Source organism: Ammospiza caudacuta, chromosome 7 (genome assembly GCF_027887145.1).
Source record: "Ammospiza caudacuta isolate bAmmCau1 chromosome 7, bAmmCau1.pri, whole genome shotgun sequence".
Lineage (NCBI taxonomy): Eukaryota > Metazoa > Chordata > Aves > Passeriformes > Passerellidae > Ammospiza > Ammospiza caudacuta.
This window is the reverse complement of record NC_080599.1, coordinates 26,715,814-26,729,857: the sequence shown is the minus strand read 5'-3', so window position 1 is coordinate 26,729,857 and position 14,044 is coordinate 26,715,814. Positions and strand designations below refer to the sequence as shown.

The window sequence follows — 14,044 nt, the reverse complement described above, 5'->3', positions numbered from 1 at the left end:
TTATATAAACATATACATAATTTATAGTATTTAGTTTATAAACTCTACAGTTTACTCTCATTGAAAGAGACCTATTTCAAATTTTGAAAGAGAGTATCTTTAAAGAAACTGAATGATGAACTCACATAATGTAGGTATGTGGTGTTTTTTTAAAGTACAGTATTTTGTTTTTAAGTATTGTCTCATGACAGTGTTATGGCTAAGCATTTTAATGGGGAAATTGATGTTTGTGAATTTAGTAGTTTGGAAAACTTTGCACAGGGGAGATGACATAGTCACTCATTTACAACCGGGAATGGGTGTGTAAAAGATTCAAACAAGGTGATAAAACCCCCAGGCTTCCAACCCCATTAAAACGGGGCTGAGAGCAAACTCTCATTGCAGGAAATGCTTTTCAAGTCTGTAAGGTGTGACAAGGTGATTCTGTTGTTAGGAGATGTACTGATAGCTGCTGAGATAACATAAACCGACTGTAGCTTATTTGAAGGAACAAGGACTAAAACAGACCCAAGTACACTCGGGGGTGAGTGGAAAATTCTTGATACAAGGTATAAACCGCAGATCATATAAAAGTATTCTAAAAAATATTTATTATGGCCATAGAATGGGAAACTTAATAGGTTTTGATTTTGCCATTTTTGACAAATCCATTGGTGTTCCCAGGGGACAACATGTCTTTCAGCAGGCTTTGCTAACAATGTTCTGAAGGAAATCCCTTTATGGGTTTCAGGAGCACTTAAGAGGAAGATCACGTTATTAGCAGTATGCTTTACATTAAATTAATTGTACCTGGAAAGTAAGGAATTCTGTGATACTTAAGATTCCTTAATTGACAATATGTCTGCTCCAGTTTATGGTGATGATGAGCCTTTTCTACCTCTCAAAGCTTTGCTGGAGTTATTTGGGGTGGCAGATTTAGATCTGTACGGAGTTGGATTCAGTCAGTGAACCCCAAACCCCTTCATAGGGTGGCATTTGTGGGTAGGGTAAATTCTGTTTCCTGTGCTCCCTGTTAATCTCCCTGCACAAAGCATGGGTCCTTGCAGCTTGCATTAGGAAGATTCAAATTCTCCCATGCTAAATACTGAACAGAATAATTTTTGTCTTCAGATGATTTGTGCTTTTGCCTTTCCTCTGTCCCTTTTATGCCTTCTGTGCTAAAAGAAAATCACTACATGTGTGAATGTAGTGGTATCAACTTGAAAAAAAGTAATTGGCTTCTCATGGGATTTCTCTGCCTTGCTCTGCCATTTCCAAGTGACAGGATGTGTGGCCATTTTTTTTGTCTGTTTCTCATCTCCCTTTTGGAAATTTTACCCCTACTTTGCACCACTTTTATAGACCCAAACCCACATGGTTTTGATTTGGCAGAGAATGGCAGATTGCTAACAGAAAGGATGAGATGCTTGTTTCGGCATTTTGCTTGGTGTTTTTCATCTACATCTCTTTTTGCGTCCATATTGAGCTTGGTTGTAAACTAGAAACTATGCTCTATGGTTTTTTGGACTGATAACAAATCTCATGAGGTTTGGGAATCCCATGAGGTTTAGTAAGGCCAAGTGCAAGGTGCTTCTGGAGTCCAGAAGGGGCCACCCAGTTGATCAGAGGGATGAAGCACTTCTCCTATGAGCAAAGGCTGAGAGAAATGGGTTTGTCCAGCCTAGAGAAGAGAAGGCTTTGGGGTGACCTAGTTGCAGCTTTCCTGAAAGGAGCCTACAAAAAATATGGACAGGGACATTTTACAAGAGGATGTAGTGACAGGGCTAGGGGGAATGGTTTCATAATGAAAGACAGTAGGTTTATGTAGGGGGATACAGTATGGGTAAATGAAGGTGGATGTAGAATGTAATCTTATCCCCCAAGGAGTTGCAGCTGGACCAATTACTAAAGATTAGGAGCAGGCCTGATCTTAACAGGCCACACCTGTAGCCAGTAAGAACAAGTGGTATAAAAGAGCGGATTGGTAGGCTTTGGAGTCAGATGGCTACTGCAAGGACCAAGAAGAGTTAGTGCTTAGAGGAACTGCCTATGGTGAACATCAAAGAGGTATGAAACTTTGAGGATATAGAACCCTTGCACTATAATGATAATAGAACTCATGATATATAAGACAACAGGTTAGTATGAAGTACTATAAATAAATTATTTGTTCTGAGGGTGGTGGGGCACTGGCACAGGCTGACCAGAGAAGCTGCACATGCCCCCATCCCTGGAAGTGTTCAAGGCCAGGCTGGATGGGGCTCTGAGCAGCCTGGTCTAGGGGAAGGTGTCCTTGCCCATGGAGGGAACTAGGAACGAGATGACCTTCAAGGTTCCTTCCAAGGTAGGCCATTCCATGATCCTTGAGATGGAGCTGCCCTGATGGTACTTCCACTCTCCTCTTGTCCAATTCAGATGAAGTAGATTTTTGGATATTTTTTCATTTGTCCTTTTACTCCAAAGCATTAATAAATCTGGGAGAAAATTAAGGCTTGTAGGTCTAATTCAATTTACATGAGATCTCTTTTACTGCCAGTACGTAAGAGCTGAATTGTGTAAGTATCTGTATCAGTTTTAAAGCTCCTTTACATTATTAGACTGGTAAAAAGATGACTAATGAATATTTACCACTGGTAAACTGCAATGGAAGAATGAGTAGGAATCTTCATCTCTAAGTTACCTATTTTTCAGTTGCTTCTATCTACAAAACAAATGCTCATCTCCCCCACCTCCTGCGAATCCTCTCATATCAGTTCCTATGCTAATCCATTAGATGTAATTTAGGTTGAGGTCAGCTATTCTCATGATCTGCAAAACTTAAAGAAAAAGGCTTTGTGTCTTTTGGATTACGTGTAGAACAGCTGATTCTGAAAAGACCAAGTATCGGTTGCTTCATGGCTCTAATTTGGAATGGAAAGCCAGAGTAAAGTAAACTACACTCACAGCTTCAGAATATACTAAATTAATCCATTTTCTACATATCTAGAGGTTTTGCTTTCAGTTTTTCCTTCTTTCTTGATTCTCTTCCAAGGAAAAGCTGAAACCGAGGTAGTAGCAAGAGGTGGTTTTGAACACTAATACCTTTCCCAAAACATCATCTTTCATTAAAAGCTGCTGTGGTTGCAAAAAAAGCCTTGAAAACGTGAACTAAGTGTAAGCAGGGCAGAGATGTCTGCTTAAGCTTTCACAGAGTCTGAAATAATAGCTCTGAGAGATGTGAGCCTCATCTCAACAGGGTGTTCTCTCATATGCCTTCTATTTTAAAGTTGAACTTTCTCTACTCTTCCTGCTGTTCCAGGCAGGCAAGGTTTAGTCACTGCATGCAGTCAATTTACTCCAGTGACAAGGCATGTATTTACTTTGGGAAAGAAAGCCTACCTTTTTTTTCTCCAATTATGATAAAATAAAATCTAAGGGACTAAATGGTCCTATCTGCCAAGACAGACCCTAGTTCCAAGAGTGGCTGGAACGGTATGGTAGATCAGCTTGACAGGCTGCCAGACTGCAAAAGTGGCAAGCATCAGCAGCTTAAGAGAAGAGAGAAATAAACATACAATAGACTTATAAAATATTTATTGTAATTCAAAATACAGATTTATTGAAATCCTGGGTTTTTTTTGGAGGTGGGATGTTGAGAGTTGTTTTGGTTTTTCTTCTTTCTTGTACACCTCAAATAGAAACTTTTCACAAGTAATATGTCTCAATATTTGGATAATCATCTGATCTAAATTCAATCTTGTTAAAGTATTGGCCATTTTTTTTTTTTGCAGAAGAGACTTTCACATTCTGTGTGCTTTGCAGTAGGTCTGGGGGAGAGATGGAGGGCAGAAGAGAGGCAGGCACAAAGACAGAGGTACAGATGTGACTATAGTTATGCCCCATATCCTTCCCCGTGTGCCTCTTCTCCTTTTGGTTCTGTAACATCCCCGGGTGCTGGATGCCTTGCTCTCCCCATTCCCTTGCTAGAGCAGACATGGGCACTGCTCCCTTCTCTCCAGACTGATCCCACCAGAAAAGTTCAATTTAACAATGGGTGAATTAATGCTGCCTTCTGTGAGGGCCTCTCATGGAACAAAAACACACATTTAACTGTTTTTTTTTTCTAAAAAACCCCTGAGCTACATGAAGTGCGTTGTTATATGTTAAGGATACAAAGCCCCAAGCAATTTCATTTACTTCAGTGGGAGTTGCAAATACTGGCTGCTAAAACACAGCCAAAAATTACCATAGAATGAGGACTAGGAAAGCAAGTACTTGAAACCCAGGACAATCCCCAAGCTAAGGTTATTGCTACAACATTCAGTTCTTTTTGGTGCACATCTATATGGTTTATTATTAGTTAATCTATGTCCTGTGAGGTGTGTAGGATGTGCAGTGAAGCCAAAACAATATTGGTTTGGAGAAGTTAATATTTGTAATTTCCTGACTTTTGAATATTTCATTTTTCAGCCCCAGTAATGCACTAATACTGTTTTATGTGTTTAATATATAATTGGCTTGAATTTTTTTCATCTTTTCAACTGTTGATACGATGATTAGCTTCTGGAGGAAGAGTGAAAAGAATGACGTTTTTTCTTTGGCCCAGTACCACAGAATCTATTTTATGCACTTTTTCATTACAGTGTTACTATGTTGGTGAGGGAAACTTGGTGTAGGTGGGAATTTGGCTGCTCAGTGCCTCTCAGATGAATGAGACTTGGAAGCCTCTCAAGGACGGTGTTATTTTTATTTCTTTTCCAAACTCGAGGGAAGCACTCGAAGATTGAAAGCTTTTTATGTGTGTTTACAGCACGGTGCGTTTGCTCCAGCCGTCCCTGCTGCAGCAGCTCTTCAGCAGTTTGGGACAGTGTTTGTTTAGCACTCGATAAAACCAAAAGCGAAGCAGATTACAGCAGGTTAAATTAACATTTATGACCTCTAGCACGAAAAGCTCCCCTTTCCTGCTGCGCATGAAGAACGTGAAAGAGCCGCTAGGATGTGTCAGTGGCCTCACGGGCCGGACCCTTCCCGTGAGCGGTTTGAGCAGCGGGCGCAGGTGCCCGTGAGGGGACACCTGACGGTGCCCACGCGCTGCCCCGGCCCACCCGCCGGGGCTCGGGCCGGCTCCGCAGCGCACCTGCCGCGGAGGGCACGGACTGCCACCCTCCCCCGCCGCCCTCAGGTGACACCAGCCCCGGCGGCTCCCCGGGCCGCCGCGGAGCTTCCTGGTTCCCAGAAGGTGCCGGAGCGGCTGCAACAGGAACTGAGAGACGGGGGAGGAGGCGGTGCCGCGCTCCGCCGCAGTCGCGGCCCGAGCCCGGGGAGCGGAGCGGAGCAGCCATGGGCCGCCGCCCGCCGCTGCGCTGAGCCGCCCCCGCCGCCCAGCGCTCCGCGGCCGGCGCGGCCCCTTCGCCCCTGCCGGGCGGGGCGCTTGTCCCTGGGGGCGCCGGGACCGCCGCCGGGGCCCGCGATGTGACCATGGACAGCAGGTTCAAGTGAGTGCTGTGTGCGCGGGGCCGCGGCGAGGCTGTGGGGCGCGGCGGGCCGAGCCGAGCCCCCGCGGCGGACAGGCGGCGAGCAGGCCCCGTGGCTGCCCCGGTCCGCCGGGCCCGGCGTGCGGCGGGCGGGGAGGGAGGAGGGGGAGCCCACCCGGCGGGAGCGTGCGAGGGGCCGGGCGCCTCCGCCGCGGCCGCTGAGTGACAGCGGGAAGGGCGGGCGGGAGGCGGCGGGGCCGGAGCCGGGGCGAGGCGGGACCCGCGGCACGGGGGGAGCGGCGGCGCCCCCCGACCCGGCCCGCGGCGGCGGAGAGGAGGAGAAGGAGGCGGCCGCAGCCCCGCCGGCCGCTCCCCCGCCTCACGCCGCCTCCCGGCCCCGCGGCGGCCCCGGCATCGCCCGGCGGTGCGGGGGACGCGCTCGGCAGCCGCCCGCCCAGCCGGGCAGAGGCCCCGGCGCCGGTCGGGCTGTGCCCGGTGAACGGGGCCTGTGCGGGGGTGGCAGCGCGGTCCCGAGGCCGCCGGGCCCAGCAGAGCTGCCCGCAGTGCTCCTGCCCGCCGCGGGCCAAGGCTGTGACAGATATCCCTTTAGGAGGTCACAGAATTGTCAGGGTATGGAGGGAGCTCTGCAGATCATCCAGTCCTCTCGCCTTGCCAAGGCAGGGCCATGTAGAGCAGGTGACACAGAAACACTTCCAGGTGGGAACGTCTCCAGGGGAAGACTCAACGACCGTCCTTGGGCAGTCTGTTCACTGCTCTGCCGCCCTCAGTGTAAAGAAGTTCTTCCTCACGTTCAAGTGAAACTCCTTGTGTTTTGGCTTGTGGCCATGGTGGTTGCAGACCACCCTTCTGTCATTACGGCCTGGCTGGTGCAGAAGAGGTTCTTGGGGTGTTCGGGAGCACTGCCGTCCGGGCTGCCCTCCGACGGCGGCCGCCTGCTCCCGTGACATTGAAAGTGACAAGATGTTACACACAGGTTTCGGTAATTGACAAACACTCCGTGTCTGTACGCTGTGAGCAGGCTGGCACCGCGGAGCTGGCAGGGAAACGAGAGACGAGAGACAGGCTCACAATTCTCAGATTAGTTTGACACATTTTTGACACTTCTGAGTGTAGTGGGATGTGAAGAGTAAACTTAGAAGCATTTTCCTGCAAAAGCAGTTTTAGAGTACTACAGTGAAAGACAGAAGGCAGTATTACTTCAAAGACCTTTTTTGAGTGTAAGTCATCTAGGAGTTGAGTTAGAAGCACTCATTTGGTGATTGTAACAGAAACCGATTCACATTAAAAAACCCCAGCCTGAGAGGATAAACCGAAGGCCTAAGCTAGAGCTATGTCATGGGGAGATGTCATTTTTTTCAAATGAAGGATTTTTGTGGTTCAGTTTTCTAGATGACTCAACCAAGCCTTATCAGTTTCATTCTGAACCTGCTCATCAGCTAGAGGAACAATGGACAGTTTAACACCAGATTAAATCTCCAATGTCCTGGATTTACGGCTGCTGTAACTCAGACCAGAATTTCATCTCGTATACCCAGGATCAGTAGATAAAGGATTTCCCCACAAAATGCTTTAAAATGCAAGGGAAGAGTGCGATATGGGCAGGTTATGTCTTCATAAGCTGAATTAGACTATAATTGTGTATCTCAATTGATGATGGTGCTGAGGTCAGTGAAAGCATGTACTGAATCAATTAATTTGTGACAGCTGAGTTTTTCCCTGGCTCAGCCTTTGGATTTCATTCAATACTTTATTTAAAGAAACAACGTTTTAATTTGCTGTATGCTTTACTGAAGCGTTCTAGAAACCTGGAACCAAGTCTTTTTTTTTTCCTATGCTTAAGTCTGCAGCTGATTTCAGTGGGAGTGTTACACAAGGCAGGAGTTCCACTGTGAGCCTTTTATGTGGTTAAATAGATAATTGATATGGGTGCGGTTATACCGCTTGTTTTTAATATAAATAGCAGTGTGCTTGGTAGGCAGAGAGGGGTGGGTGGCGTGGTAATGGCATTTAGGCCCGTTTCAATGAATATGTAGTTTGGGATTAGGTTGAGTGTTAATGGCTGTTGGCACACGCAGCTTGTTATTATCATCAGGTGGAAGAGGCGCCGGCCGTCACCCGCAGCTGCCCTTGATGGCTGCTGCAGATAGGGAGGCTCCTCTTCCTGGCCAGCTCGGGCTTGTGGCCATCCCCGCTTCGTGCACTCGTGTTGGCTCTCGCAGTGAAGCACGCCTGAGGTTCAGCCTTTAGAGGCCCAGCTGGCGATCAATATCTGCTGAAAGAGGAAGCCAAACGAGTCTCGGCCTTGGGGTGGTAATCAGGTGCATTTAAAGGACAGCGGCTAAACACAGGGCGTTTAAATGGAAGTCTAATGATGGGCTATTCCTGCTTGGTAGAAATAAGACATAGCTTTAGAAAAGGCTGCCTGTGACTCCATTAATGTTGCAGATTGATTGATTGATAAGGAGCTTAGTAGCTCTTTTTTCTCAACTGTTATATGAGGTATGGTGAAGTGACTTAAAAGCTATTTTACAGTGACAATAAAATGTAAATAAATCACACAGTTTAGCTTGTTTATCTTTCTTATTCCTTTCTTAAGGCTGTATAGGGAAATGTGACTTTTTGGTTCTTCCTTAGAACTAATCTGAGTACTAATTTTGTTTTAATAATATTTTAACTCTATTTATTATTCTACAAAAAGAATGGAAAGAATATAAGAGTAGAAATAAGATCTGAAATATGTATATGATAATTGGTTGTGTTTGTTTCTTCTAGGGAAAATCCAGAACGTACCTTTGATTTGGTACTGAAAGTAAAATGCCAAGCTTCAGAAAATGAAGGTAATACACTGTGCCTATGATATTTATATAGAGAAATGAGAGCTGGAAAAAAATACTTGGCATGTCAGTCTAGTGTTATTTTGTACTTTGAATTGCTTTTGGGCTGAGATTGTGTTAGAATGTGCCTATGATTAGTTTTTTGCTTTTAAAATCTATTACTTTGTAGTTGTTGTGGGGTTTTGTTATGTTTTCATTTTAGCTGTTGTAAAAATATTTTTGTTCTTTGTGATATATTTGCAAACATTGAAGTGTATTTTCTACTCTTAAAATGTTGACTTTTGTGTAAGATTTCATTTTAGAAGAACAACTGACTTCTGTCTATCAGGGGAATGTTAATTTTGATCAGCGTGATAGAGAGAAAGTAAGTTATTTTCTGAAAAAAAATAGGAAGAGACTTTCTTTGTAGCTCATGTTTGGCAGCTGCCCTGGTTTGCTGCCCCATACAAACAGCAGTGAGAGCTGCCTTGAGCTTGTATCAGCCGTCACTTTCACATCTCTATAAACACGAGGTAAAAGAGATGTAGTAGTGCAAGAGTTGTCTGAGAGAGGCTTTTCCCCCCCCCCCTTGGGTAAAAAGAAGATGGGCTTTCCAGTACTGAAATTAAAGTGACCTCTTGAAAGTCCGCTGGGGGAACTGGGTTCATGTTCTCATCTGAGGTTGTTGGCCTTACAAAAGCAAAGGGAGAGGAGGAGTCTTGTCAGGATTGTATTGTAGTCATGTTAGTCTGTGACAGCTGTGTCTTAATCACAACTATAAAAACAATGAACTACATCTTAAAACAGACTATATTTCTTGTCCTGCTGTGCTAATGGATACTGTTTCCAGAGTTTACTACTTTAACAAGTAAGAGGCCTGTAGAAGTTTATAGCCTCAAACTATTCCTTGTTTTTTTATATTTCAGACAGTGTTTCTGTTAGTGAGTTGTCAGAAAGTGCCTAATGTTTTTGGGAAAAAACCCCTTTTTGTTGAAGCTAAACAATTGTGGGCCTTCAGGTCTTTTAATTATTTTTGTTACCAGCCAGCACCCTCCAGTTTATTGCCTGTTTTTTTGATTTAGTGTTGGTATTGTCATAGTTTGGCAAATCACATGGACTTTCCTAACTATGATCATAGTTGTGGCTTGGATCACATGTGCAGTTTTTGCCTTAGTGATTTCATAGATGATGTCTGGGAACCCTGTTTAGCTACTTGACTTTGGATCTGTTCCTCCTTGCATTGTGCTTTTAGTCTCTGTCCCCACCCAATATCCCTTCCTGGGGGCCTGTTCATATCTTGGCTTAGGCCTGGCTTCAGGCTGCAAATCCTATTCCCTTTCTTCCTTTCCCCCCTGAGAGCTAGACTGTTGGTAATCCTTCCAGGTCTTCATCTTGAAATCTTAAACAGTGTGGGCTTTTTCCTTCTGTGATCAGAACATGGATCTATATCCTTTTAATTCCTTTTATCTTCTGTTTGACTTCTCATTTTTCTTGTGCGTCTTTCTGCCACTGCTGCCATAAGAAACCACTTCTCATTGCATGCAGCTCTGTGAATGACTGACTGCCGACACCTGAATTTTGGTCCTAGGCACTTCCCTTGTCTCTCTTGCTTGGTAGTTTTGCTGTTTATTACTTGTCCTCGTGGAGAGAAGCATAATTAAGAAATCTGTGTGTCTCCTTGCACTGTGACACAAGTTAATGTGGGGACTGTTTGTGGCTGTATTGTGGTTGCACTCCCTGCTATTCCCCCTTTTGTCACAATTGCTTCTATGCTCTGTGGGCTCAGTTGCTCTTGGTTCATGGGGTGGCCAAAGATAGGAAGGGGGTTTGTTACCAGTAATATTTTGTAGTCTGCAGTGTGTAACTGGTGAGAGACTCAGGGGTCTTTAGCTGGCCTGGAGCTTGTGTTAATTCTTGCATGCATCCAGATCAGGACAAAAGTACAGTCTCCTTTTGCCAATCTTAACAGTGCTGGCTGAATGTTCCAGCTACCATCCTGTTGTACTTGGTGATCCATCTGGGATTTGTTTTAATGTGTTTCATATCATATCTAATTCAGATAACAAACTCACTCCAGTGAGGGCTTGACATCATATTTACATATGGTATTATGAGCACAGTGATGTATCAAATTAATATATCTGAATGTTAAAGTTATCTAAAGGAAATTCACGAGGGACAAAAGTGTATTGTCTTCAGTGCCACTTTAGAAATGGAGCACAGGGCTTGTCATGCAAAACAGGGAGCTTTCAAGGTTGGTTTATTATAAGGCCTAACAAATTTGACAGTTACCCTGTATTGTAGGTCTTGCCTTTAAATAGATTTTCATGCTAGGATAATCTTTTGAATATATCATACTTGAAAACACGATCCATTCACCTGGTTCTTTGCTCATGCCTCTTTTTCTTATGAAAGAGATTTGTGTTTAAATAGGGGCTTTCTCCCTCGCATCCCATCTGCTCCTTGTACTTGATCCTGAAGCTGTGTCAGGACTGAATTTGTGACATCACTGTCACCAGTGTTGCCGTGGAAATATCACAGCCACAAAATTATGATCTCCCTGCATGAGTGAGCAGCAGGAGAAGCCAACTTAGGAGCAAGGAAGACCTTAATGTGACCTGTGTATCTCTGAGCTTTTTCTTTTGAAGCTTTGCTGTAGTCTCTGTTCTCCTGTATTTTAATTTCCCTGTGCCAATGTATAACTGTTCTAACAAATCAAAATGGAGGTGGCCGTACTGCATGTGGAGCTCTTACTAAGATGTTTTTATGAGGATTCTGCATGCCTGTAACAGTCTGACATGATAAAGAATTTTGCTGTTAAAATTGTTTAATGCTTTTGTAAAAGCATTTTTTCATAACTTCTTAATTACAACATAGCTCTCCAGGAATGTCAGTTTTTCAGACTTTACACTGTCCTAGGACTGTTCCAGCTGTAAAGGATCATACATACATGAAATGGAGCAGCATATAATTTCTTACATGTGTTAAGAAATTTGTTCTTCAATTATTCCACTAATTATTTTCAACATAGGTGGACCCTTTACATTGAGTAGAACCCAAAGAGATTTCATCTAAGTTAGTATGAATTTATCACTTCATGTTTGGTAGGTAGCTCTTAAATTGGTTACAGGCTCAGTTGTGCTAGCATGTACTTATTTATAGGTGGATCAAAATTTTGTTTCCCACTGGATACATGATTTCTGGATTTTTTTGTGATTTAATAGTAGCTTACATACTTGAATGTTTGTTACTCTGTTTTTAACTACAGGAATGCATAGTAGCATTGCTAGAACAGTGATCTTCCAACTCTTTCCTAAGACAGGAGAGGAAAAAAAAGGATATTCTCTACCTAAATATTCTCATAATTCCCTCAACAGTTTAGGATACATGCTTACTTGATTTTTAGAGTAAATCTCCAAAGAGGAGACAAAACCCTTAAAACCAACATGAGATTGTAGCCCAGATCATAACTTTGGGTCCTTTGCAGTGCTGAGGATAGCAAACATCAATTAGTAACTAGTTGATGTGACAGCTTTTACTTAGGAAAATTCATAACCCATTGCTTGCAAGACTTATGAGATGAATTAGCTTCTGTTCAGCAGCGTTTGCTAAGTGACTGGGACAGAAGTGCTAAGCTATTCTAACAGCCTGGTATTTGCTAATTGTGTATTTGGCTTGCAATGTGAGTAGCACCTTACAGAAAAAAAAGTTTTACACTGCCTTCCAGGCAGTTGCATATTTTTGTAATTCTTTTCTGTGTTATTCCTTAATGAACAGTGAACAAGAAATAGCAAAAATGTGTGCTCAATTTAATATCGGCAGCAGGCCTTCTGTATTAAATTTTCACTTACAGACCCATAGGGCAGCTTGATAACAGATATTATCAAAACTGCTCTGTTATTTTAAGGACAAGAATTTCTCTTTAGCTTGAAAAGCTTTTTGCACTTTGAGCTGAGTCACCCTTACTGGGTATCAGGAGTGAAGCAGTGGTTCAGTTGTCCTAAGTGCACAATCTTACATAAGGCTATTGCTCAACAGCTGCACCTACAGCAGCTTTACTCTCCTCCTGCAACTCTTCTGTCCCTTGAAAATTACACTGCAGCTGGCACTGGAAGATGAGTTGGAACCTAGGAATTGTCTGAATAAAGCTGTCTGGAGCAATTTTTTTTTTTTTGTCATCCAGATCCTTCTATCATGAAAAGTAAATTGAATTTCTGAAAGGTTGATGTTTCTGAACTTTTCCACAGGACGTGTCCCAATGAATAGTGCCATTGTAATCTCTGTGAGGAGTGTATGTTTATCTGTGTATCTGTGAGCACACAAGCATGCACAGGTTGTACATACACACCTCTAAGTCTGAGCAGTGGGTTTGAGTTAAATGGGTAGAGATGAAGCTGTCAATTTAACTCAGTCTATAAATTTTATATCCTGTGCATTGATTCTATTTAAATTGGATTGCAGATGCAAAAGGCAGTGCAGATACAGCAGCCACCAGTAGAAAAGCAATGTGCAACAGCTTCTGTGAACATGAAGTTTTCAGTGTTTCTGTCCACAGTTTGCCGAGAAGATGACTCAGATTGGTTTCAGTGTGGTTAAGAGAGTGCTGTCTGCTATACCTTCTTTTTCTTTGATTATAGCACATTAAAAAAAAAAACAACAGGAAGACTCCTTGGAGGCTGCAGGTAAATCCAGAAAAGTCAACTACTGAATTGTGGTTTGGGTCTAAAGCAGTCCTGACTGTTAAAGTTTTACTTGAAAACCCTTTTAATGTACCAGTTCATTTTCTGTCTAAGAATAATTGTTGGAACACCCTTGAAACTTGGTTTCTTTGTCTTTATTTCTTTTTTAAATGCTAAGAAGTCTTATATAGCTCTAGGGCTAGACAATGTGATTTCCAGAGAAGGTGCTTAAATAGATTGTTGAATTGCATGAATAACTCCTGTAGTTTATTTTGCTTCTGCCAGAATGATAATAAATCTTAGTGATGTGTCATCTCCAAATGATTTTTCTTTAAAGGGCCTTATATTCATTAAATTTTCAAGAAAAAGCCACAAATCCAGTTTAATTGTGTGTATGGTAGCGTTAAAAACTATGCATTAAGTCCAGGAATTAGTTTAGAAATGCAAAATTCTTTGTATGAGGTTTGATTGCTCTCTGTTAAGGTATATTAACAAAGTATGTAAATCCAGAAAGGTCCCAGTTCCAAAACCAAGTTTACTGCAGTTGCTAGTTTTGTCCAAGGGTAATCTGTCTTGCTGTGCTAAGGTTTAGATTTAGAGTCTTGCAAAGCTGCCCATAGGTTGTGGACAGAGCAAGCAGCACTTTTTCTTCTGTTTTTTCTTCACTCTAGAGAGTTGTTTGTTAACCACATTCTCTGAGCCACTGGGTGTAACATGCTGATCAAGATAACTTCTTTCCTCTGCTCTACATTTTTTTGTACAGCATCTCTCGAACCCGATGAAAAAGATAATTCTATCAGAGTAACACATGAGGAAGTCTGCAGGTTTTTTTTTTTTTAAGAGCAATAAAAACTTTTGATGCAGTGGTTATATACTGCTAACCTTTTTCCCTGTTGGTTTTAGCCCACAGAAAATTAGGTTTCTCTGCTTTTTTAAAACATGCTCTGTTCTTCAGGTGACTCTGGAGAGCAACTATATGTTGCTATGAACTAGAAAAGCTTTCCTAAAGTATCTAAATTATGTGTATATTTTAGTCTCAAACACTGTATTAACATATTAAAATTTAATTTTTCAATTGGTAAAATGTCATTTGACAGCG

At 42.9% G+C, this 14,044-nt stretch overlaps 1 protein-coding gene across 1 annotated transcript in view; it reads left to right on the top strand.

Moving 5' to 3' along the window:
• Window positions 1-5,284: 5,284 nt before the first annotated feature.
• DENND1B (DENN domain containing 1B) overlaps window positions 5,285-14,044 on the top strand; it is a 150,338-nt gene continuing 141,578 nt past the window's right edge. The window contains exons 1-2 of the mRNA XM_058808514.1: window positions 5,285-5,453; window positions 8,226-8,290. Coding sequence (XP_058664497.1) covers window positions 5,437-5,453; window positions 8,226-8,290 — 82 coding nt within the window. The 5' untranslated portion in view covers window positions 5,285-5,436. The remainder of the gene's footprint in view (window positions 5,454-8,225; window positions 8,291-14,044) is intronic.